Source organism: Triticum urartu, chromosome 6A (genome assembly GCF_056163025.1).
Source record: "Triticum urartu cultivar PI428250 chromosome 6A, HENAU_Tu73, whole genome shotgun sequence".
NCBI classification, from domain to species: domain Eukaryota; kingdom Viridiplantae; phylum Streptophyta; class Magnoliopsida; order Poales; family Poaceae; genus Triticum; species Triticum urartu.
In genome coordinates, this window is record NC_141878.1 from 408,566,553 (window position 1) to 408,591,213 (window position 24,661).

Sequence of the window (24,661 nt, forward strand, 5' to 3'; positions counted from 1 at the left end):
TTGCAATGTATGATCCCTTTTGCTAGTAAATAAATAAAGGGCAAATGTTTCTACCCGTACATCGTTGAACGTTATTTTCTATCGTGGTCGCACGTTGTTTTCTATTAGGCTTGCAAGACCCGTTATTTCTATTGGGCCTGTAGACGCACGGGCCCTTTTGCTAGCAAAAAAATAAAGGGCAAATGTTTCTACATGTACGTCGTTGCACGTTATTTCCTATCGTGCTTGCAAGTTATTTTATATTGGGCTTGCAAGGCCCGTTATTTCTATTGGGCCTGTAGACGTATGGATCTTTTGCTAGTAAATAAATAAAGGGCAAATGTTTCTACCCGTACGTGGTTGCACATTATTTCCTATCATGGTTGCAAGTTATTTTCTATTGGGCTTGCAAGGCCTGTTATTTCTATTGGGCATGTAGACGCACGGGCTCTTGACTTTGCATGGTTATTGATACATGACTTTAACTGTTAATATATACCAGAGTACATGGATTAACACATGCATAAATGACATCATCATCGTATTTGTCTTGCAAAACAATTTTATTTTATAAGTCTTTACACTAATTTTACAGACATAGACATACAATAAGTGAAAATCGTAGTCAAAGTCACGCAACAAAGACCAGAAAAAATGAACCGCACCTTATATTTTGGGAAATAGTACTGTAACAACATACTACTGAATTTACTGAGAAGCATGTATCAGTGAGTAGGTCAAAAAAATAAAAATCCACGGCAATTTCAACTGAATTAACAAACTGTCGTGATGCCAAACTAAACATGCAATTCCAACTTTAAATCTTACTCCTACTCATCATAACTGAAATTCTCTCCCCTCCAACCAGCAAACGAGACAGCCGTGAAGCAAAGCATTATTTCCTTCCGTACGAACCCTAAATACCGGCACGCACCGGCCGTGCAACCCCCCTCCTTTGACGAACACAAAAAGGCTTCTCCAACCTGTGTCGATCACACGCTGCTTGGGTCGTTGCTGGGCACATGATCCAAGCCGGTCGAGCGTACTGCGTACGTCCCCCGAGGCACCACCTACCTACCCATCCCCCAACCACCTCGCATCTACGCACTTGCCACCCAGGCGCCAAGCTGCCCGGACGGCCTGTATAAAGCGCGCGCGCGTAGCCTTGCCACCCGTGCATCTATATTCTCTCCAAGTCTCAAGCGTACGTACGTCGCGAGCAGATGGGCGCCGCTCTCGTTCCTCTCCTCGTCTACGTAGTGCTCGTGGTGGTGGCGGCGGCGCGTGCCCCGGCGGCGTCCGCGGCGCCGCGGGCCTTCTTCGTCTTCGGCGACTCCCTCGTCGACAACGGCAACAACAACTACCTCCTCACCACCGCGCGCGCCGACGCGCCGCCCTACGGCATCGACTTCCCGTCGCACCGCGCCACGGGCCGCTTCTCCAACGGCCTCAACATCCCCGACATCATCAGTAATGCAGTACATTCCATGCCTCCATTCGCCATGCATGCATCTCAATTTCAGATAGGAGAATGCTGCTATGTTGAGCTCGAACTCGAGCACACAATGTCAGGCACTGACGCGGTGACGCCGTCGTTTCAGGTGAGCACCTCGGGGCGGAGCCTGCGCTGCCGTACCTGAGCCCGGAGCTCCGAGGGGCGAAGCTGCTCGTGGGCGCCAACTTCGCGTCGGCCGGCGTCGGGATCCTCAACGACACGGGAGTGCAGTTTGTACGTGCTCCATTTCCCTGACATATTAACATGCATTGACGGCTTATGTATAATGCATGCATGATTGGTCGAGCAGGTGAACATAATTAGGATGGGGGATCAGCTGCGTTACTTCGGGGAGTACCAGCGCAAGCTGAGGGCCTTCGCCGGCGAGGAGCAGGCGGCGAGGCTCGTCAACGGCGCGCTCGTGCTCATCACGCTGGGAGGCAACGACTTCGTCAACAACTACTACCTGGTGCCCATGTCCATGAGGTCTCGCCAGTACGCTCTCCCGGACTACGTAAGCTTCATCATCTCCGAGTACAGGAAAATCCTCGCGGTAAGTCTTCCGGTGAATTTACAGTTGATGTTCCTCCCAAATTTGTGCACAGTGCGCTAGGTAATTAGGAATTTTTTTTGCGAGTAGGTAATTAGTAATTAGAACGTACTAGTACGTTCAACTGTTTGTTGCTTAACTGCAAACTGACATGGCCATAAGAAGTAAGGGCATGTGGCACGAAGAAGAGAGTGACAGATCTGGTATTTTTATCGTATATTCAAGTTGTTGCTCTAGCTGCAGCCTGACATGGCCGATTCGTGCATGCACGCTGCAATAGAATTATGACCGAATTGAAGCAAGAAGGAAGATCTCCACATAAATGGATGCCAGATTTGCGACTACAGTTCCAACGATCGAGTACTGCTCATGAATTAAGTTTGAGCACATGAAAAAACATAGACCAGCCAGCAGCACTTGATGACCTACCAGTCAAATCAACTGGTGCAGCATGAATCCACACACATTTTGCCCAAGCTGTAAAGACAAGTGTAAATGGAGCCAGCAAAGGGTACCGTAGGTGCAGGGTAAAGACAACCGTATACACATGGCGACTTGGCGACCGACGGAAGTTGCAGCATTCACTCCTGGCGCGCTGCAGCACGTACGGTGCATGTGCAGTGCAGTGCAGCAGCTTCTCGAATTCACTCGCCCTCCATTCCGAATGAGACCGATGAACTGACACCGCGTGTGCGTGCAGAGGCTGTACGAGCTGGGGGCGCGGCGCGTGATCGTGACGGGGACAGGGCCGCTGGGGTGCGTGCCGGCGGAGCTGGCGCAGCACAGCAGCAACGGCGAGTGCGCGGCGGAGCTGAACCGCGCCGTGGACCTCTTCAACCCGCAGCTGGTGGACATGGTGCGCGGCCTCAACCGCGACGCCGGCGCCGACGTCTTCGTCTCCGCCAACGCCTACCGCGCCAACTTCGACTACCTCACCAACCCGCAGAGCTACGGTAAACACGTGCTTGCCTGCCGCCGCCCAGAGCGACATCCCGCAGAACGCCGCCGTGTGATCGTTGATACTGATTGGTTCTTGTGGTTGCCTTCGTGCGTGCGTGCAGGGTTCACGAACGTGAAGGTGGCGTGCTGTGGGCAGGGGCCGTACAACGGGATCGGTCTGTGCACGGCGGCGTCCAACGTGTGCGCCAACCGGGAGGTGTTCGCCTTCTGGGACGCCTTCCACCCCACAGAGCGGGCCAACCGGATCATCGTCGGCCAGTTCATGCATGGGTCCACCGACTACATGCACCCCATGAACCTCAGCACCATACTCGCCATGGACCAGCTGCAGGAGGGTTCTCTTTAGCTAATTACCACTGCTATGTATTATTAATCCTCCTGATCGATCGATGTCACGTGTACTTGGCTAGAAGTAGTTTGCTCCTAGGGCAGGGTGTGTGCATGTGCGTTTACAGGAGCCAGTGTATTTGTGTGTGTGCTGTGTTTAAAAAAGATAGCTGGCCAAGTAAGAGCATAATGTTTCAGTGCCTTTTTGTACTGCGTACAAATGACACGGATATGATGCAACAGTCAAAATAATGCATTCAGTGCTATTTTTCTGTTCTGCGTGCAAGTTTCTGTCCAAAAGAAAAGGTCATGAGTGAACATTCTATCTCGATGGTCACGACGTGAAGGATACTTGTTACTGAATTAAGTTTATACCTGATTCCTTTCTGAAGAAAATAACCAAGTCTTCTTTGAAGTGAATTCAGCTTTGTCCACACAAAAAAAAGATGATTATATTGATGCACGTCCTAGAAAACTGCTAAGAACGGAGTGAACTGATGGGATGAACCATGGTACATATAAATGAAATTTGACTTTAACAATTGTTTAATACAATAAATGAGCAACATTGTGGCCATCAAAATTAACAATATACAAAAGTTGGGACAAGCTGCATATTGTCCGATGTTTCAGCTGAGTCACATGATCAATTTTCCCATCCTCCTATGCATGGTTGCATGCTAGAAGAGTAAAAATGCAGGAGCAAAATGCTCACGACGGCTGCAAAAGCACAAACTCGTGCAGCATTCCGACGAAATTTGAGGCTACTTCGCTGCTTCCCATGTTTATTAAGTCAGTGGATTAACTACTACTACCTCCGTTCCTAAATATTTGTCTTTCTAGACATTTCAAATGACTACTACATACAGATGTATGTAGACATATTTTAGAGTGTAGATTCACTCATTTTGCTCCGTATGTAGTCACTTGTTGAAATGCCTAGAAAGACAAGTATTTAGGAACGGAGGGAGTACACATTTACAAGTGTATCTCTGTAGAGCTCTAGAGTAGAGCAAATTAGCCCCATCAAAATTTTACTAATCAAGCACTGAGAAGACTGGGACACCCTTGGCACTGAAAGTGTCGCATTTCACAAGCACTTCCTCTCCAACCTCAAAGTTGTTCTGGCTATTTTCCTGCAAAAACATTCACCCGAATTTCAGTACCAACGACCAAAAGATGACATAACCACAACGGGTTCAAAAAATTGAACAATGTACGAAATACTGCGTGCGGCAGCATTAACCAATAGAGAACACCAGAGAGATGGGTAGGAAATTACCACAAACTTGTGCATTCCACGAACTCCATCACTCAGCTCAAGTACTAATCCATAGGCCCGTATTTGGTAGACCTTTGCAGTAACTACATCGCCCAGGTTTATAGAACCTGAGCGGAAGTTCTTGGGACTCGAATGCTTCAGGGTATTGCTTATTTCCTGTTCTGGAATGGCATTGAGCCCATTACTTGCAGAATCATCAGCCTTCCCTTTATCGAGCCCATTACTTGCAGAATCATCAGCCTTTTCTTTCTTACTTTTCTTGGCAGTTGACGTAGTTGATGCTTTCTTAGGGGTAGCTTTCCTAGCCTCCTGCTGTTCTTTGGTTGGTTTAGATGCTCTAGGGGATGGCTTTGCAACCTTAGAACTTGCCGCCTTTGAACGTTTCTTAGTAGGACCATTTGCAACATCTTGAGCATCACAGTCAGCAGCACTGCGAATTATAACTGTAGGAGTAGAAAATGCAGGCGTTTCCTCAGTTGTGTCATCTTCATCTTTGCTATTGGATGAATTGACATCAGCATCCTTGCTGGGCATGTTCTCCACGGCGGCCCAACCAACAAGGTCTTGATTTGGCAAAAGAGTAGCATCCTCACTTGCTAACTCCTTTTCAGGCTGATGGGAATGGGGTAGGTTTGCTTTGAGTGAAAGTTTAATATTACCCCTCACGTCCTGTCCAATGCATGTCAATGAGAGCGCTTGACCAACAGATATAATATCCGTGACTTTTGAAACCTGATGGAAGAAAGGAAATAAAACAAAATAAACAAATAATAGTTAGAACTAATTAAAAGCTGCTTTGCCAGTATATAGAATACAATGGAGAACTTATAAATGCGGTGTAGAAGGTAACAAAAACTCTGGTTCATGGTTTTTTGTGGCAGTGTCATTGCTCCTTGTCTATTATAGTTATAGTGAGTCAAGGCAGTAAAAGGAGGGGCATCGCAAGCACCACTTTCATTCAAAAGGAGAGCAAAGAGGAATCTCTATTAACAGAAAGAAAAAAGCAGGAGTCTAAACTAGGATTGGTGGTGGACCAACCCAATCTGTTCTTCAAACCAAGTAAGAAAGGCTTGAACCAAAGAGACCAATCCAATCCTGGAACCAAATATTTTTTAAAGAATTCAAACGGTATCAGCAAACACTTTTCAACTTGAGTACCACATACCCAAAAATATTCATGCACCCTCCGTTAACAAATGTAAGATGTTTTGGTTATTTTAATATAGACTACATACGGACTGAAATGAATGAACCAACACACTAAAACGTGTCTATATACATCCGATTCAGAAAAAAGTTAGAACATCTTATATTTGTGAACAGAGGGAGTATATTCTGAAGGAATGGCACTGAATTATTCAAGGCAAAGTAAAAGAATCGAGATAGTCAGTCCTATCAACCTTCTACAAAATTTCATGATAAAAACTGGTCCATGAAACAACTCAGAAATGTGAAGCAGAATTTCAAGAGAAATACCGGTTCATGTGATAGCTCAGAAATGTGAAGAAGACCTTGCTGTCCGCCATTGAAATCCACAAAAGCGCCATACTCCTTTATTGAGGAAACAATTCCTTTGTATGTCTTGCCAACTTCAATTTCACGACCCACAAGAAATTCAACCTGCAAAGACATAGAACAGGTTAAACTTTCTCATGTAAAGATTCTTCCTCCCAAACACTTGCAAGGAATGATAAAAGAAGGTGATGTCATATCTGGCTTAAGCGACCTGCCATTGAATAACTGATACATACCTTCTCAATAGCCTTATCCATAATTGGCTGAGTTTTAGCAACAATAGTGACTGTACCATCACTAACAGATACCCGTGCACCTTGAGAAAATGGAAATTAGTTACAAAGTTAGCTGCCTAAAATTCTTACAAAATACAGAAGGGATAGCTAAATGAACTACATACATGGATTCAAATATACAAGTTACGAAACAGAATGGTGACAAAATATGCCCATATTGAGTTTCTTTTAGAATACGTCCATATCCAGTTAATCCTGAAGGGAACTTGAATTTCTGACTTTGGCTTATCACAGACATGCAGATCTAGACCTCCACACAGAGTGACAGCTAATAGTAACAGCCCAAAAGCAAGTCTGTAGAAACACAGCCCAAGGAGTATTAACATCAAAGAGCGTGGTTTTATTTTTACACCCCTACTGCTACCGAGCAGATGATGATGACGCCACCCCAAGCTACTTGACCATATATCAGGACTTGAAATGAATAAGCCATTTCGTGATGACAGAATAAAGGTTGTATCGCCCATGTTTTAGACATGACAGTAGCGTACACTTGTTTTTTTATTAGGGTGTGAAATGTGGATGCGCTCCGTTTTGGAAAAAAAATGTGTATGCGCTACAGTGAAAAGATAAAAATATGTGAATCTCCAAGCACGAACTCACGTGGGATCTACAGGTGGTATGTAGCAACATATGTTCCTATCATCAAATGAAACAATCTGTATCAGTATTTTATTCTTATTATTAGTCCAGGTTCTGCAACCATAAAGAAAAACTTCAAATTTCAAAGAATGCAACCCTGCAATCAGTCAATGCTCAGCTGAGATTAATCTTTTAGTCTTTACAAATATCAAAAAGTATTCATTTCATTTCATGAAGGGGAGCCTTGGCGCAAGCGGTAAAGCTGTTGCCTTGTGACCATGAGGTCACGGGTTCGAGTCCTGGAAACGGCCTCTTGCAGAAATGTAGGGAAAGGCTGCGTACTATAGATCCAAAGCGGCCGGACCCTTCCCCGGACCCTGCGCAAGCGGGAGCCACGTGCACCAGGCTGCCCTTTTTTATTCATTTCATTTCATCTAGGCAGAGTCGATGATGGTTCTTAGTGTTGCCTTCAAAAAATCAATTCAGTTTTTCTACAACGAAAAAGAAAAGTGCAAACAGGATCCAAAATAAGTTGCCAAAAACTGAAACACATGTTATCAATCATCAAAATAATTTGTGGCACAGCAGACAATTACAAAATTCCACAAACTAGTACTCCCACTGTCATAATATAAGACGTTTTTTGACACTGTCAGTCTCAAAAAACGTCTTATATTATGAGACAGAGGTAGCAATATTTAACCCTCGCGTCAAATGTGACATGAATAATGTCTTAAAGAAGAGCTTAAGAAACGGCATGAACAAAAATCAGGTAAAACCTAGCTTTATACCTGTATCTTGCTCAATTTTTTTCCTGTGGAAAAGCAATTTCCTAAGAGAATCACTGCTGAAGCTCAGTGTGGCTGCAAATAGAGAGGCAATTGTGACATCAACAAATCAACCTAACCTAAAAGGGAACAGTGAAAGTGCATCAACAAACCTAATCGAGGAGAACTTCCATCATTGATAGCACGAGCAGAACTTATTTCCTGATCCATGCGATCAAGGATTTGATTACGAGCCTTTCGTGCAGGCTCCAAACTTTCACATACTATGTCCAATGGTATTCCAGCAGGTTTTATATCCAGCTGAATAGCAGTAATACCTCTCCTTGTTCCTGCAATTTTGAAGTCCATGTCACCCAGGTGATCCTCAAGACCCTGAGTACATCGATGGCCATGATTAGTTCAGAAAGGAATTTTTTGCTCTAGCAACATATACAGTTAGTCAAAATCTGACAAGGAAAATGAAGAGTGTCTAAGACTTACTAAAATATCCGTTAATATACGGTAACTAGAAATATCTCCAGTAGTTGGGTCTGTTTCACTGACAAGACCCACTGAAACACCAGCAACATGCTCCCTTACAGGTATCCCAGCATCCATTAAAGCCATGCTTCCTGTCAGTCACCATTTTGAAATGCATGAAAAGCAGAATTTATAATATCAAAAAATAAAAATAAACTTCAGAGCAGTTCAAGGACATCACATTGACGCTGGAAAGGCATTTTTATACCCAGATTAACAGATGAACCCTAGAAACCTATTAAACTCAATACAAGATAAAGTCATTTTAGAGGTCTCTTGGAAGTGTTACACTTGCTAATCATTTAAGATATTTCTGCATTATAGACATGATAAAGGCAATTGTAATGCCTCTCATGGCTTTGCTACAGAGCGAAGCACAGACCCTTGATTCATTTTACATAGTGCAGGACATGATGTTGCAAAACTAACGCGTTTGCAAGTGAATGGCATTCCATCACCAAACTACGGATGAAGGTCAATCAGATAAAATGGCATTTAGTTCTAATAAAATAACATCTCCAAGAGTTCCATTTTGTGTATAATAGTAACACTAAATAAAGATGCGTACCTCCACATACTGATGCCATTGATGTTGAACCATCAGAGGCCATGACTTCTGAATTTACCCGAACAGTATATGGAAAGTCACCTTCTGGAGGAAGCACAGCAAGTAGTGCTTTCTCGGCAAGAGTGCCTGCACAATAGAAAAACAAAATTGCGAAATTGGTGGTATTCATTTTCCCTCATAAAACTTTCAACACAAACTAAGGCTGAAATTAGAAAAGCTGAACAGGAGAAAAACAAAGGAAAACACAATCACAGATCAAGAACTTAAATATTGCAACAGATGCCGTTCAGCATATAGTAGAAACCCAAGTATGCACACAACAAACCAAAAGTCTACGCTTTGAACCGCGCAGTTTGCAGAAGTTCCCTAGGCTATGTATTCTTTAAAACATGGTACTACACATATCTCTTTACGGACAGATAAGTTCTTTAAACTGCAGCTCTGCACCAACAATGAAAATACGTACCATGTCCAACTTCACGTCGATTCAAACCCCCACGTTTGGCAACTTCGTTTATTGAAAATGGTGGAAAACTATAATGAAGCATGAAACGCTTTGTTGGTGGGCCAACAATTGAATCCAATCGCTGGGCATCACCAGGAGCACCAAGGGTAACTGTACATAAAACCTACAAGCAAAATTCGGATTATTCATGTGGTGTATACATATTCAGATTTTCTGGTGTGCCATTGTGCTAGAGAGAGAGAGAGAGAGAGAGAGAACCTGAGTATCTCCACGTGAAAACAGTGCAGAACCATGCAATATCGGGTATGTGCTTGATTCGCAGTACAACGGCCGCACCTCATCAAGTCGTCTACCATCGACTCTAAGGCCTTCTTTAATTATTCTCTTGCGTATGACCTGCACAAAAGAAGGGCACAACTCTTTATGAACTGAAATAATATAAGTGATTCTACACACAAAATTGCACTGAATGAAATGCTATCAAGTGATGCCAATGATAGATGGTAGCTCCTCACAACTTTCATCTTGATATTAAAAGCTAATAAGCCCAATAACTCAATATAATTTGCACAAGTTCTCAGAGTTTTCCGTGTACTACTGGAACAGAAAATTTATCCTGAATTCAGAAATAGAGGTATAGAAGGATAGAGCAAACAATAGGTCAGGTGAATGCATAGGGACCAGATCTTTCGTTTACCAATTATAAATTACTCATGCACATGACTGAAAACAGAGGTTTGGTACAATGGCTGCAAGTTTGCCAAATGTTAAGAATTCGCTATTATAAAGAGATCAATGTGCTCGGTTGTTTCTATTGCACATACATTTGTGCATTGAACAGATAAGATCAGCAGATGTTACATAAAGTTCCAGATTTCAGTGTGTAAAATGAGATATGACAGAATCATTCATTTAGGCACGGCAAAAAATATGATTAAAACATTAATCATTGGAGTTAACATTCCTCATACTGAAACAGGATACCCATGAGCTACTAGTAAATGTGTACGTGCAATGCACGTTGTTATTACGTAGTCTATTAATTGCACGCTCATATTAGGTTGGATATTAATTGCACGTTAATTACATGATTAGTGCTGCCGTTCATATTTGGTACGGCATTAAGTGCATGTTAAACATGTTGAGCGCTCGCCATCGGAGTAATCTAGGTCGTTGGATTGACATGGTTTGATGGTCTAGATTAGTTGGATCTGCCCCTTCAGGTCTTTTTTATATTGGTATAGATATAGATGCATTTGTAACAGCAAGAATGTATTTTCCGCTCATCTATTGACAAAGCCCACACTTACGCGTCAAACAAAGACCACACTTTTATCTATATCTTCCAGTTTCCAGAGAAATCAATGTGCTCTACCTGCTTTCTCACAGTATCAACTGCTTTAGGAAGAAACTTCAAGCTTTCCTCGTCACATTCTTCTTCAAGCTTCTCTTTTACAGATTCTGTGATCTTTTGCAGGGCTTCTCCACGCTCAAACTGCAGGAAATGAAAATATCCAATGAATTCATGGTGCAAGCAGAAAACAAGAACAGATTTAACTTATTACTGGATGACTCCTCCAAAAAGGTAGAGGTTAGTTTTTGATTCTTCATGGTTTTCATGGTTTTTGATTCTTCATGATTTATAGTTGAAGCAGTCAAAATATGGTTTTTTGGGCAACCTTTGAACATAGTTTTCATCATAATATACTTGCAAAAGGAAGTGAAAATGATATTCTAGACAAATCTAATTACATTACTTTCATGAAGTCAATCTTTATCTTCCAACATATTATTATTCAAAGTTTATAAATATCGACCACACAAAATCCCAGGGCTGGGCAACTTCCATGAAGTCAATCTTTATCTTCCAAACATATTATTATTCAAAGTTTATAAAGATTGACCACACAAAATCCCAGGGCTGGGCAACTTACATTTAGGGTATGTTTAGTTTGTGCCGCAAGTTGCCATGCCAAAAAGTTGGCTAGACACAAAATTGGTTGAAGATTTGCTTGTCAATGGATTGGCCAACATTGGCTAGAAAAATGTACTAAAGTTGGTGCTGGAGCATTGACATGTCAAAAGGTTGGTCATACTCCAAACAAAAGCCAATGTTTTGGCCCTGACCAAAAAATTAGCAGGGCTCACTTTGGTCACGATCCAAATGCACCCTTAGAGACGGAGGCAAAAATTGTTAAGAAAGTTCACAATCGCACATTTCCGCTTTTAACTCCACAAACTAGAAAGGAAGAACTTCAACTAGAAAGGAAGACCTGCAGTCAAAAGAGAATACCCAACATACCTTGCCGTATGATTTATCTGTGAAGACTTCCTCAATTGGTGCTTCTGATAATGTTCTGATTTTCTCGTAGTTTTCATCTGAAATCATTGACAGCTTGTACTCTCTTTTCTCTTTGCCAGCTCGCTTGGCCAATCTAATTTGAGGGTCGATATACTTGACTGCCTGAGAATCATAGCCAACTGCATGAGAATATAATTATAATGCATCAACTAAAATAAGAAAGAAATAATACCTCAGAGTGCGCAAGCTTCATTCCTGCTTGAAGATCCCTTTCAGTTATCTCACGAGCTTGTACATCTATCATTAGTGTTTTATCCCGTGAGCATGCATAAACTAGGTTGAGATCACTCAAACCTAACTGCAAGTTACAGAGAAATATACAGAAAATATGAGTAAAGTGAATGAAACCACAATATTTACAATGGATGTGAAAACCACATATAAACTGATGTTAGTTATGGTGCAAATAACAAAGAAATGGAATAGGCACCATGAGCCACGAAACGCTCCTGGGAAATGTTATATCCACAAAGAGTGCAGACGTACACCATCATGGGTACAACTGAGGCACAGTGGAGGATAGATAAAAATGATTACATATTGTAGCACTTGATCGATATTACCTCATCCACTGTTGGGTTCAACACGAAATTCCCATCAATCCTTCCAACACGTATTACTCCAATTGGCCCATTCCAAGGTACATCAGAAAGCATGAGAGCAGCTGAAGATGCATTAGCAGCCATAACATCCGGGTCCTGCTTTCCATCTGAGGAAAGTACATTTACCGTGATCTACAAAAGCAGGATGCAAATCCATCAATGAGTGATAATGCTTGTGCAAACTTCACGAACTTCAGGAATAAAATATTAAACAGAAAAATCACCTGGACTTCATGGTAAAAGCCATGAGGAAACAATGGCCGTATTGGTCGATCGATTATGCGCCCGCACAGAAGTTCTCTTTCCTTAGGGGCACCTTCCCTGCGCATATATGTTGTGGGAATAACACCTTGAGCATATTGCTTCTCTTGATAATCAACCTACAGGCGACAAAATAACCAACATGCTCATCATGGGAAAGATGCAGATAGCAAATGAATAGTGTTGCCTTGAAAATGTGAAGTCAAACATATTCCATTCTTCCTTTTGGGTTAAGCATAGCATATCCCCAGTAAGTTCAATTGGCAATGAGAGAAGTGAAGTACACAATGGGCCTTTAAGCTTGTCCGGGGTGGTCAAGTAGGTCCCTAAACTAGAAAACTGTAGATTATTTAAGTGCTTCAGTGAAGTTTAAGGGTCGACAATGTATTTAGCTCTATCAAATTTTACTGCAGGGTATCAGCAGCTGTAAGAAACAGCTTGAGGGTACTAAAATTACGCTTTATTACCGTGTAGCACTGAACACTACCTGCCCAAAATCAAGCGTGGAAATAGGCAAAAGCTGGTTGGGCAACCGGGATTATGACAATCCACTGCAATGCCACACACAGCCTTAATTTGAACAATCTCTTACGCCAAACTGGTAATTCGCACAAATGAACGCATAATAATTAGTAGTACTGCAACCAAACCGTGCTTGTGAACCATATCGTGCTAACAAAAAAGGAAAAACATGTCGCACAAATCAAATGCTGTAGCTGGAAGACAGTTAAAACTGCGTCAAATGGAAGTTTGTGTATATGCAGATTAAATTGCCACATAGGAGGAGAATTAACAGGCTCTGAAATACACGTCACGTCTACAGAAGGGGGAAAACGATCCTTACGGTTAGAGGGAGGAAGTCCCGGACGGGGTCGGAGGACTTGGCGGCGGCGACTGTGGACAGGACGTTGGTCTCCTCCATGGAGATGACCACGGAGCCGTTGGCGAAGCGCGCCATCTTCCCGGTCTCGAAGGCGATGAGGCGACCCCCGATCTCGAACTCCTCGCGGAAGCTCTCCAGCACCTTCCGCCCCGGCGGCGGCGGCGCCGCCTGCGGGGCCTCCTCCGCCGTGTCGGAGAGGAATGCGGCCCGCGTGCCCGGGACGGCGAGCCGGAGCTGGTGCCGGCGGCGCGCGAGGAAGCGGAGCGAGGCCACCGCCATCGACATGGTGGCGCGCGGGGACTGGGAGGAGCGGCAGCAAGAGGAAGAGGGGTTTGGGCCTGGGTTTAGGGTTTAAGCGGCGAGGCGAAATGGTTGGGCCTTTCGCCGTCTTGGCACGGGTCCGTGCAGTGCAGCGGTCGATCCTGGACCCATGTGTCAGTGGGCCAAATGAACACAGCTTCTCCAGTTTTACGACCCTCACGAGATCTGGACCGTACGAGGAGCGACCGACGGCTCAGGACGCCCGTATCGTGTCGAAAGAAACCCCATTTCTCTCTCTCTCTCTCTCCCGCACTGATCGCCTGCCGCCGCCGCCGGGAAGAAGAGCTCCGACTCGAAACCCCCCAAAACCCTACCGCGCCTCCTCCCGTCCTCGCCGTCGCCCCACTCGCTCCTCCGGTATGCCCTTCATATCGCCCTCTCCTGGCCTCGCCTCGCCTCTCCTCCCCTCCTTTCTGACCGCTGATTTTGCCGTCGGGATTCGTAGGAACGATGCCGCTGGGGCTGATACTGAGCTCGATCGGGAGGTCGATGCGGCGGAAGCGGACGTCCTCGCTCAATATCCTCTCCTCCAAGAGGGCGCCCCGGGATTACTACAAGGGCAAGAACTGCAAGCCCACCGGGTTCCACACCCGCAAAGGTGACAAGTTAGACAGCAACTCTGATCTGAACCTAATTGTCTTCTCGGTATCTTATGCCCGCTGTTCGAGACCACAGCTCTTATCACCTTCTGCTTCGATGCGTCTTTTACATTCAAAGATGCAGGCCATGGTCTGGTCGGTTGAGAAATCTAAACGATTTTGAATCAGATAGTTAAAATAACATGGCACAGCGGATCAAATTGGCTCTCAGTTCGACGTATGGGAACTAGTATTTGCCCCATATTAGGAACGAATATGGGATGTCAAATGTGAAGTGTGTTGTTCTGAGTAAACCATTAAACCGTATGTGAACCAAGTGCATGCTTACTTGGCATTTGACATCATAATAATATGGTAAAGTTTGGTGAGTGGACAAGGTGCAAAACATTTCAATGTAGGCGGTCTATAGCCATTGGGGAGGTTCATGGGAACTAGTATTAACCATGGATTTGTAAAAACTAGTACCAGGTATTTTCAATCGTTGTTCATGCATACACCATATGGCTAGAAAGAACTGCAACTGTGGAGAGCAAATTCAGCAATTTCACCAAAGAAGAATATAGATGCTTCTTTCGATAACATACAAGAATACTGATACAGCCTTGCACTTCATGGAGGAAGAGCCATTCCAATCATGTGCCACATCAGTCTCTCTATCATGGCCACACAAACTTGGAGTTAGGAAAAACAAGGCAGCTTAGAAATAGCAAAACAGTATTGTGATTATATGGCAAGTGAGAAGAGATGTTTTTGGTCATGCCTACGATGGTAGGCTTGTCTTATATTTGTATATTGCCGTGCGGGCATACAAACAGTCATGATCACTAGATCATGGATATAGTTACTGATTCTAGTGCTACCATATGAGTTGCAGAAACGAAACAACTAGGAACTGAACAACTAGTGCCTAGTATATACAAGAGTTAATATGCCCTGCAATCTCAACCACTATGAACAAGGTTGAGATTGGCTCTAAAACGTTCCAACATCTGCTTCGTTGATGGCTTGGTGAAGACGTCAGCGACCTGATCTGCTGACGACACAAAACAGACTTCCAAAGCTCCAAATGCAAACCTTCTCCCAAACAAAGTGGGAATCCACTTCAATGTGTTTAGTGCGTGCATGAAACACTGGGTTTGTAGTTAAGAACTAGCACCCAGATTATCGCACCATAGAACTGGAGGTCTTGGCTGAGGGACATGAGGTTCTCGTAGAAGCGACTGAACCCAAGAAGCTCTGCAGCACCATTTGCCAGGGCTTTGTATTCTGCCTCAGTGTACGATCTGGAAATATCAGGCCGTTTCCTAGCACTTCAAGAGATGAGATTAGGACCGGAAAAAAATTGTGAACCCGCTGGAGGATCTCCGGTCATCAGTGCAACCTGCCCTGTGTGTCTGTAAACACGCTAAGCAATGTGTTCTTGGACCTCCAAATATGTAGGCCAGTAGCTATTGTACCCTTGTCCCTTGATGAAACGGAGAACCCTCTTGGCTGCTTCCCAAGGAACATTTGTTGGCTGGGAGAGATACTGACACGCCTTGTTCTCAGCAGAGGAGATATCCAGCCGAGTCAATGTAAGGTACTGCAGTGCACTGACCGTGCTCTGGTAGGTATGAATGTCGGCTTCGCCAAGAGGAGGAATGCCAAGGTCATGGGACAACTTCTCATGAACACACTTGGGCGTAGAAACTGGCTTACAATTTGTCATCTGAGTGTGCTAAAGCAGATCAAGAGTGTACTTCTTTTGCGCGGCGACAATGGCCCTGGAACTGTGAGCCACTTTAATGCCCATGAAGTACTGAAGCTGGCTGAGATCTTATAACCGGGAAGGTGGCAGCCAAATGGCAAAGAAGATGATCTGTTGCTGCAACAGAAGGGCTTGCAATGACAATATCATCGACATAATAAACCAGCATATGGATGGTGACACTGCCATGGGAGAAGATGAACAAAGATGTGTCCACCAACAGATGTACTGAAGCCAATCACTCAGACGTGAGTACCAGACTGTTTAAGTCCATAGATTGCTTTGTGCAACTTGCATACATGCGTCGGATGAGCACGATCTTCAAAACCCGGCTGCTGCTGCATATATGCATCCTCTTGGAGAACACCATGAAGGAGCATTATTGATTTCAGCCATGACTAACTGCAAGAGACAACAAGCGACGCATGGTAGCCGGTTTGACGACAGGACCGAAATGCCAACGTAGTCGATGCTGTGTCACTGCGTAAAACCCTTGGCAATGAGGCGAGCTTTATACTTGTCGATTGAGCCATTGGGTCATTGTTAACTTTAAACACCCACTTGCAACCAATGAGATTCTGACCAGGTGGGCGAGGAACCAGCGACCACGTTGAGTTGTGGCGAAGCGCTGCAAACTCGTCTTCCATAGCTGAGCGCCACTGCGGATCACCTCAAGCAGCACGGTATGAGACAGGCTCGGCGAGAAGGCGTGTCTATTGGGGTCATAGCAGATGGTGCCATCCGTCGGAACCACTTGATGCGACCACCGCGGGTGATCACAGGCCACACCGGTGCTGCTGTAAGCGGTCCAGGAGCATGAGCCGGAGACGGAGGAAGCCCAGCAGGAGAATGATCGCCAACGTGAGGCGAAGCCGAGTGCTGGGCTGGCCCATCAGATGTTGCACCATCTGCATGGCTACGCGTCGAGCACACTCGATGTGCTCGACGAGGTGGCATGATCCGTGTAGCTTGGGGCGGGTCTAACACGCGCCAGCATGGATGGGTGCCAGGGGTACAGGGCCAGCCAGAGCAGGGACATTTCCTGGGTTGTTCACTGGAGGGTCAGCGATCAGCCGAAGTCCTGGACCTGCAGCAGGATTATGAAGCAAATATTGCAAATCATAATGTCTCATACTAGCATTCTGAACGACCGGCTCGGAGGGAAACAAAATGGGCTCGGTGAGTAACGAAATATCAGGGGCGACATTGGATGCAAAGGGGAAAAAAACTCTTTCATAGATCACATGATGAGAAATAAAAAAAAATCAGTGGACCTATCCAAACACTATAATTCAAGCTTCTTGGAATTGTACATTTTTTTTTAAAACTGGAATTGTACATATTTTGCATACCCTTGAACAGGATTGTGGAAATCGTGGAGAACGCCCCACCAGTCAGTGGGTTACCTTGGAAGGGGGGGGGGGGGGGGGGTAGGATGTTAGATGAACCACCAGTCCAATATTTATAGGAGTGTTGATAATGATGATGATGTACAAGAATGGTAATACAACCTTGCACTAAGAAATGCAACTGTATGTGCATCCAGCTAATATGAATAATGCTATATTGCTCGGTCATTGTGGAGACCACATGCTGGATAATGCCAAGGAATAATGTACTGGTGATGGTGGGTATTTAGCTGAACTTAGAATCTGGGTAGATTTCGGAACATTGAAGCGTTGTGTATGTGTTAGATAAGATAATTGTTGTATTGATGTCAGCTAAAACTTAGCATGGGTTTCAATGAAACAAATTCAAGATACTATGCTTAAGTTTTTTGTCCATTTGATTTCATTGAGTGTTTTTTTAGTTCGCTATTCGTCCGAAAGCTCCAAGTACCTTGTGATCGGTTCATTGTCTCTGGTACCCTTGTGTAGATGTGACTCATCTACTGAAAGTCTAATACACTATGCTTCTTTGAACTGTAAACTGTTTACATATTTTAGCTGCAATAGATTAATTTGATTATGTGTTGCATGCCTATACTGTTATACATAAGGATCCAGTTCCTCGGATATTCTATTCTTGAAGTTACTTGGTTCAAGTAAACATATGCGATCACTTTCATGCTACTGTACAACTACAAAAATCACTTTCATGTTAGGATATGACTTTCATGTTTTTTGTATGGATTTCTTTCATGAGAGGGAAGAGTTTTACTATTTTTGAAATGTTGATGTAATTTTGTAGGTGGCTATGTGATGGTGGATGCAAAGTTACCAAGATTCGTGGTCCCTGACTTGACTGATTTTAAGGTGACTCTCATATTTTTGGGGTTTCAATATTTGGCACAGTTTCCAGTTACGTTTAAGTACCAAAGTTGCCTATATGTACTTTATTACAACCTCAATTTTGTGGGAAAAGATGTAGAATATTGGAATATTAGCTCTTTTACTCAGAAAAATAGAGCACTAAAATAGTAAAAATAGTTAGCAGTACCTACAAACAGAAAATCACAAACATATTTTAAGCGAAGCTATGAAACTATTCCAAATTTAGCTAAGAAGAGTTAATGTTCCAAATTTAGTACCATTGCATTGTTTAACCTATATAAGCCAGAGTGGAGAAACTGAAAGTGGGTGATATCCATTCCAAATTTAGCTAAGAGTTAATGTTCCAAATTTAGTACGATTGCATTGTTTAACCTATAAGCAAAGGTGGAGAAACTGAAAGTGGATGATATCACGTGTATTGGGCAAAAAGCTCCCTATGTGATTTGGCCGAGAGAATCATCTTTCCCTTCATTTTATGCCTTTGTGTTGTAACTAATCAGTTTCCTCTTTCTTTAAATAACTGCAGTTGAAGCCATATGTATCACAATGTGCCAGGGACGAACTCGGAGCCTCCTCAACTGAAAACAAGAACTGATATGTTTCTAGATGCTCTAGTTGTTACTTGTTTTACAAGAATGCAATGCATCTTTGCAATTATGTTTTCTTACGGTGCCCATGTTCAGAGCATCTAACCTCGTCAAGATTGCTACGTGTGGACTAGTCGTAATAACAAACTTTGTGCCTCAGCATAAATTCGTTTTTTCTTACCAATGTTGATTTACTCTGCGTTCACATTTTTTCTAGCATTTGTGATGTTCATTTCTGAAGCAAGTGATGCTACAATCTGCTTGACATACATGATACTTGTACTGGATCTTATATAGTGGCGTTTGTGTGCTTGGGTTAAGTCAGACCGTTTTAAAAAAAAGTGCATTTCAAAGTTTAAAAAATAATCTGAAAAATCTACATATTCATATGAATGTATGCTAGATGTGAAAAAAATTCATGATGTAAACTTGATGTGTGAGCTACACAAAAAGACAAAAAAGCAAAATCATTGTTTTTTATAGTGAACAGTACATACAGTGTTCACTGTTTTCAAAATCATGATTTTGTGTTTCTTTTAGCTCGCTTGGCGATGTATTTCTATATGAAACTTTACACACAACAGTCATATGAGAATGTGAGATTTTTTTTTTTGAACTTTGAAATCTGATTGTTATTCCCTTTGCGCTGCTTCTTCCTTCACCAAATTTTGTTGCTGATTGAATTCTTGAGGAAGCTTCACCTCAACACCACAGTACAGTAGATACAGTAGTCATTGCCCTTCCTTTTTGTAAGTTGGCGGACCTTTGGGTCGAAATTCCAGGGATAGCTGGGCAGCTGAGGTTGCTGCCAGTCCACCTGAGTTCGAGTCCTGACACGGACGTGCGGTGCTCACGGAGTTTCTCCTATAAAGAAGAGCCACCGAGGGTTAGTCCTTGGGTTGGTCTCATTTTTTGAGGACGGGGTGTCGACCCGTTGGCTGGCAGCTGATGTTGCTGCCAGCCCACCCGAGTTCGAATCCCGGCTCGGATGCGCGGTGCCCGCGGAGTTTCTCTTATAAAAAATGCCAACGAGGGTTAGCCCTTGGGTTGGTCTTATTTTTTAAATTTCAGGAATAGAGTTGTATCATAAGTTCATAACTCAACCTCGAAAGCTATGACATTACGGGCCACAATATTATGGGGCACAACGGATGAAGTAGAGGAGCTATAGCTCCACAACATTACGGGCCACAATGGATGAAGTAGAGGAGCTATAGCTCTTCAAAAGGAGGTTGGTGCTTTGAGAAAGCCGCATCTGTAACTAGTGGCATCCACTTCTCTTCAAGATCGGGACTGGTGAAACCATGACTGGAAAAAAAAGACGCTTCTCTAAAGGAATAGAAATAGGATACATGTATTTTCTGCCAGATCCGCAATCATATCACACTATCAGTATTTGTACCTTGCATGAATAAGTTGGGTTTTGAGTGGAGGGTATTAGACCAATTAGATGAGGAAAGTCTCCACTGACTCTCTCATAATGATGACGATTCGGGAAGCTTGAGCTTGCATGCGACCTCTCCAATGCGCAGCAGCTATGGAGATTGAAGATCACGGTGTCCACTTTTCGAAAAAGCTTTGAAAACAACTCTTGTTTGAGGACAGACTTGTTTTAAATCCTAACCTTAGAATGATAGGCCGATCCGCTTTTTCACTCCATCGCAGCTACTAAGCCACTTTTATGGTCTCTTCTCATATCGAAAGATTCATTTGGTTCCAAAGTCGTTTCCATCATTTGCAATAGCGGAGCTCACAAGGATCTTATTGAGGCATAGCAAACCCTAGGGCAGCTACCCGTTCTTCCACTGACTCTTCAACAGGTAATCTAGCCCCAAATTCAATAGAATGATAGGAAAAAGCTTGAAGTTGAGTAGGCACAAAGTTGGATCAAAATATCAAGAGGAAGTTCGATTGGATTGAAATGTATCCTTGATTTTCTGCATGGCATATTTCCTACCATTTCACAAACTAGAATTATTTGATTCCCTCGTGTGATGTCATGTTCAATATTTGTGTATCCAACTTATCCCGATGCTACTCTTCATAGAGTTGTTGGGTTTCACTGAAGAGGGAGGGTGAGGTAGTATAGTAGCAGATGGTATTTCCCTCGGTTAAGAACTAAGGTTTATCTAATCAGAAAGGGACGACACACAAACAACGTGAACGGTTCCAATACACACAAAAAGCAAATGCTTGCACCCAATAAAGATAAGAGGGTTGTCAATCCCCTTGATCTCATCAATTGCTCTCTCTTATTTGTCTCTTCGCCATGGTCGGAAGGTCGAGTGCGGTTGGGAGCTCGTGGTTGTCCATGGCGACACCATTATCGACATGTCTTAGTCACACATGAAATCCTAGCCATGTGTGTTCTTTAAATGCTCATATTGTTAAGAATAATTAACCCATCATTAAATATGAGATAATCCCCACTTTTCCCGTACGGGCAGTTCCAACCGATGGAGCGGCTTTCTCCCTGAAGCGTTGCAATCTTTGAAGCCAACCTTTCCGGAATAGTCGCCTCCTTTAAAGACACATGTTGAGATTGTATATAAACTCATATCATCTATCAATAAAGACTGACTTGATTCTCTCTATCATTTGTCTCTCGATTACATTTAACACGTTATCAGCACTGCTCTCCGGCGAGAGCAATTTCGACGAGAAGGAGAGAACGAACGGGCAAAAGCGCTCCCTCCTGCCGGCAAGGCGCGTGTAGCGACACGGCGGTGTGCATGGTCTTCTCGACCGGCAGCGAGCGCAGGCACGCGCGTGGCGTCGCGGCCTCACTCCCTGATGTGGTGGCAGCGGCTGGACACGACTGCATCACGGGAGGCGGGCGGCGTGATGGATGTGACCACGGCCCGGTTTCTCCGACCGCGGCGAGCCGCGTCAGCCCCCTTCTTCCCTTCTTCTCTTTGAACAGAGCCGGCGAAATAGCCCCGGCGCACGGTGCCCTCCTCTGCGACGGCCGGCCTTGAGCCTCAACGCCGTCATGGCCCTCAGTTACGGTGTGCCTACGCACAGTAGCAGCAGTGCGGCGTCGCACGGCGTTCCATCGCTGCTTCCCCCGGGCCAGAATCGCGATTTCTCGCCAACGGCAGAGGCGACGGCGGTGGCTTACAGCCAACGATGCCCAGCTTGCGGCAGCGCCCGGCCCATCTCCACACGCCATGGCCGCTCATAGCGCAGCGGTCGGCACCCCTCCGCACGGCGGCTACGCGGTGCATGGTTCAGCCCGGTGCTGAAGCAAGGCGGTGACGTCAGGCAAGGCTCCCCGGCCCTCGAGCGCGCGTCCGCGGCGACCGACTGTCGGAGCCTCTGCACAGAACCACAGCGGCCGGCCCGAGCGGGGCACCCCTGTAAGTGCTGCTCGCACAAGGCCCGGTGGCCAACGGCGCCCTCCGCGGTTGCCAGGTCCGAGCGCGACACGCAGAGCACAACCACAGGGGTGTCCTCTGGCGTGGCTGCTCGCCGTCACAGCCTCTCCCACAGCGGATTCGACGGCGTGGCTGCTAGAGCAAAGCTAGACGAATCCATTGATTCGTATGCAAGACCACATGAAGCGATAGAGAACCTTGTCTCTTCATCATGTTTCGTCTTAACCCTTACCTTTTATGTTATTTACGAAATGCTCCGCAAATTTCCCAGTAAGTCCTTGCACTTATCTGTTAAGCTGGTAGGCTTACAATAAATTGCAAATAAGACTATAGATCTGCATTTAGCCTATTTTCTGTTGAATTTTATAATTCCAGAAATATGTGTATGTTGATACTTGACATGTTCAATGTGTTTACCACATATCAAATTCTATAGAACATGTTTTTCGCGATTGATATTAAGTTTTCTCGCACAACAATGGAGATTTGCGATTGAGAATTATTATTTTCTCGCAAAACAATCTCATTGCGATTGAGATCATTTATCTCTCGAATATTATTAATTCACCTTGTTGAATTATCTTGCAACTTGATACAACATTATCTCATTTTAATTTGAGGTCTATACAATTCAAGATTTTCACTTGAACATCAAGTTTGCAACATCATTATTATTCACTACATTAGAAGTATTTTTCTGTTGAGTATTGAGATGTATTCCAAATTTTAAGTTGATGTAATACATTCCCACGTTTATCACGTGTTGAGACTAATTATGTCCATTTGCAATAGAGATTTTTAATCTCTTGCAAAGATAAATCCAGTACCTATCTGCAGTACTGTTTCTCCGTTGAGTACGAGGTATTCCGGAATTTTTCTATGATTTACCTATCTCCATGTTAAACACATGTCGAAATTAATACGTCTATTTGCAATTGAGATTTTCAATTTCTTGCAAATAAGAATGCAAAATTCAAGGTGATTTCTTCAAATTGATGCTTGACATCATAAGGTAGTCATATGGATCTACTGCCTACGCAGATTATCGATGACTACTGTTAAAGCCTATATTTTGTCATTATGATATTATAATTGCTTTACAAAGTGCTGCGTGATCTACTCCATTTTGGAGATTATCTTCAATGTGTCATATTTAGCAATTTGAGATTCACACTAATGATTTCAAGATAACTTCTTGAAATACCCATTGATTTTGCTAAGTTCATTACAACATCAACCATGATGGTATTTAATTTACTGAATGTAAATTAATTATGTCTGGTTTACCCATAGCGGTAACATATGGCTATATAATTTGAGGCATTCACCCTCAGTGGCCACCACTGCACTATCTGGGCCATGGACATCATGATCGCTCTTGTGTCTCATGGGATAATGTGTGCAATCCTGGATTCACTCTGATCAGGATCACACCGCTAACAGAAAAATGATGTCTTATATATCACAAGACATTAGATTCAGATCTCAGCATCTGGTTATTCTGGATTAGCAATTCCTGGGAATGAACCTCGAGGGCAAAGGTTTGAATCTTACTTCAACCTTCAAGCGGACATCACTAGCTATGACGGGGACCCTATGGGCACAGAGAATGTGATGGTTGAATATGTCTCAACCGACATGTTTGGAGACTATGAATAGTCTTTTAATCTCCTAAGTGGTCAATATAATTAATGTCCATTTACGATGTTGTAACAACAACATAAGTATTGTTGTCATCATATATTGTATATCACAATATATTGTATCAGCACTTTGGTACAAATACATTTGTATGTATTCTATATATCTGACTTTGATTTTCATTTTTGAAAATCTTCAAGTCTATATATAGATTTCTACAGTGGTCAATCCGATGAAAAATGATATGTGCCTTGTGGACATATGCACCACAAACTCTATACTCAGGGAAGTCCAATGTTTCCACTCTCATTGAGAGAAAGGAGATATTTTAAAATCGCCTAGACGCGATGATGTAATTGTTGGCTCAACTCGAGTCATATTTACCATCCCTATGGGTACTTGACTAGAATCGAGGATGCTTTATCGTGTCTGGATCAACTCGTACCATACTAAACTATAGAGATATCCATCAAAATAGTTTCCATAGTGAAACTTATGATGACAACAAAGAGGAATATCTCCTCTTTACCATATGTAATGGATATGTCAAGCACATTCTCTATGTATCATCAGGATTGTACTACACATACTACAAAACTCGTAGCACATGTTGCTTACAAGATAGTTTTCCAAAATGTCTTGTACATGACGAATTTGGCATTCTCGCCTTGGTCATCGAGA

At 43.6% G+C, this 24,661-nt stretch overlaps 3 protein-coding genes across 3 annotated transcripts; 2 read left to right on the forward strand and 1 right to left on the reverse strand.

Annotated features, from left to right (window-relative positions):
• The first annotated feature begins 1,143 nt into the window (after positions 1 to 1,143).
• LOC125517620 (GDSL esterase/lipase At5g33370) lies at positions 1,144 to 3,508 on the forward strand. The gene is made up of 5 exons (XM_048682830.2): positions 1,144 to 1,449; positions 1,581 to 1,708; positions 1,785 to 2,027; positions 2,725 to 2,977; positions 3,086 to 3,508. The coding sequence occupies exons 1-5, from the start codon at positions 1,203 to 1,205 to the stop codon at positions 3,328 to 3,330; spliced, it is 1,116 nt and encodes a 371-aa protein (XP_048538787.2). The 5' UTR covers positions 1,144 to 1,202; the 3' UTR covers positions 3,331 to 3,508.
• Positions 3,509 to 3,814: 306 nt separating this feature from the next.
• Positions 3,815 to 13,803, reverse strand: LOC125513593 (polyribonucleotide nucleotidyltransferase). The gene is made up of 16 exons (XM_048678732.2): positions 13,397 to 13,803; positions 12,516 to 12,671; positions 12,253 to 12,423; positions 11,862 to 11,987; positions 11,630 to 11,791; positions 10,703 to 10,822; positions 9,586 to 9,723; positions 9,328 to 9,490; positions 8,862 to 8,987; positions 8,255 to 8,385; positions 7,927 to 8,146; positions 7,778 to 7,849; positions 6,345 to 6,424; positions 6,070 to 6,213; positions 4,594 to 5,325; positions 3,815 to 4,447 (listed from the first exon to the last, which is right to left on the reverse strand). Exons 1-16 carry the CDS (start codon positions 13,718 to 13,720, stop codon positions 4,349 to 4,351), a joined length of 2,964 nt encoding a protein of 987 aa, XP_048534689.2. The 5' UTR covers positions 13,721 to 13,803; the 3' UTR covers positions 3,815 to 4,348.
• Positions 13,804 to 13,923: 120 nt separating this feature from the next.
• On the forward strand, positions 13,924 to 19,167 carry LOC125513594 (uncharacterized). The gene is made up of 4 exons (XM_048678733.2): positions 13,924 to 14,113; positions 14,202 to 14,354; positions 18,293 to 18,357; positions 18,902 to 19,167. Exons 2-4 carry the CDS (start codon positions 14,207 to 14,209, stop codon positions 18,968 to 18,970), a joined length of 282 nt encoding a protein of 93 aa, XP_048534690.1. The 5' UTR covers positions 13,924 to 14,113; positions 14,202 to 14,206; the 3' UTR covers positions 18,971 to 19,167.
• The last annotated feature ends 5,494 nt before the right edge of the window (positions 19,168 to 24,661 follow it).

Coding starts and splice junctions, on each gene's coding strand:
- LOC125513594 (XM_048678733.2), top strand. CDS start 14,207: ATGCCGCTGGGGCTGATACTGAGCTCGATCGGGAGGTCGATGCGGCGG. Junction 14,355..18,292: donor CGGGTTCCACACCCGCAAAG/GTGACAAGTTAG, acceptor GTAATTTTGTAG/GTGGCTATGTGATGGTGGAT. Junction 18,358..18,901: donor CTGACTTGACTGATTTTAAG/GTGACTCTCATA, acceptor AAATAACTGCAG/TTGAAGCCATATGTATCACA.
- LOC125513593 (XM_048678732.2), bottom strand. CDS start 13,720: ATGTCGATGGCGGTGGCCTCGCTCCGCTTCCTCGCGCGCCGCCGGCAC. Junction 12,672..13,396: donor GGGACTTCCTCCCTCTAACC/GTAAGGATCGTT, acceptor TGTCGCCTGTAG/GTTGATTATCAAGAGAAGCA. Junction 7,850..7,926: donor TGGAAGTTCTCCTCGATTAG/GTTTGTTGATGC, acceptor CTCTATTTGCAG/CCACACTGAGCTTCAGCAGT.
- LOC125517620 (XM_048682830.2), top strand. CDS start 1,203: ATGGGCGCCGCTCTCGTTCCTCTCCTCGTCTACGTAGTGCTCGTGGTG. Junction 1,450..1,580: donor CAACATCCCCGACATCATCA/GTAATGCAGTAC, acceptor CCGTCGTTTCAG/GTGAGCACCTCGGGGCGGAG. Junction 2,028..2,724: donor AGTACAGGAAAATCCTCGCG/GTAAGTCTTCCG, acceptor GTGTGCGTGCAG/AGGCTGTACGAGCTGGGGGC.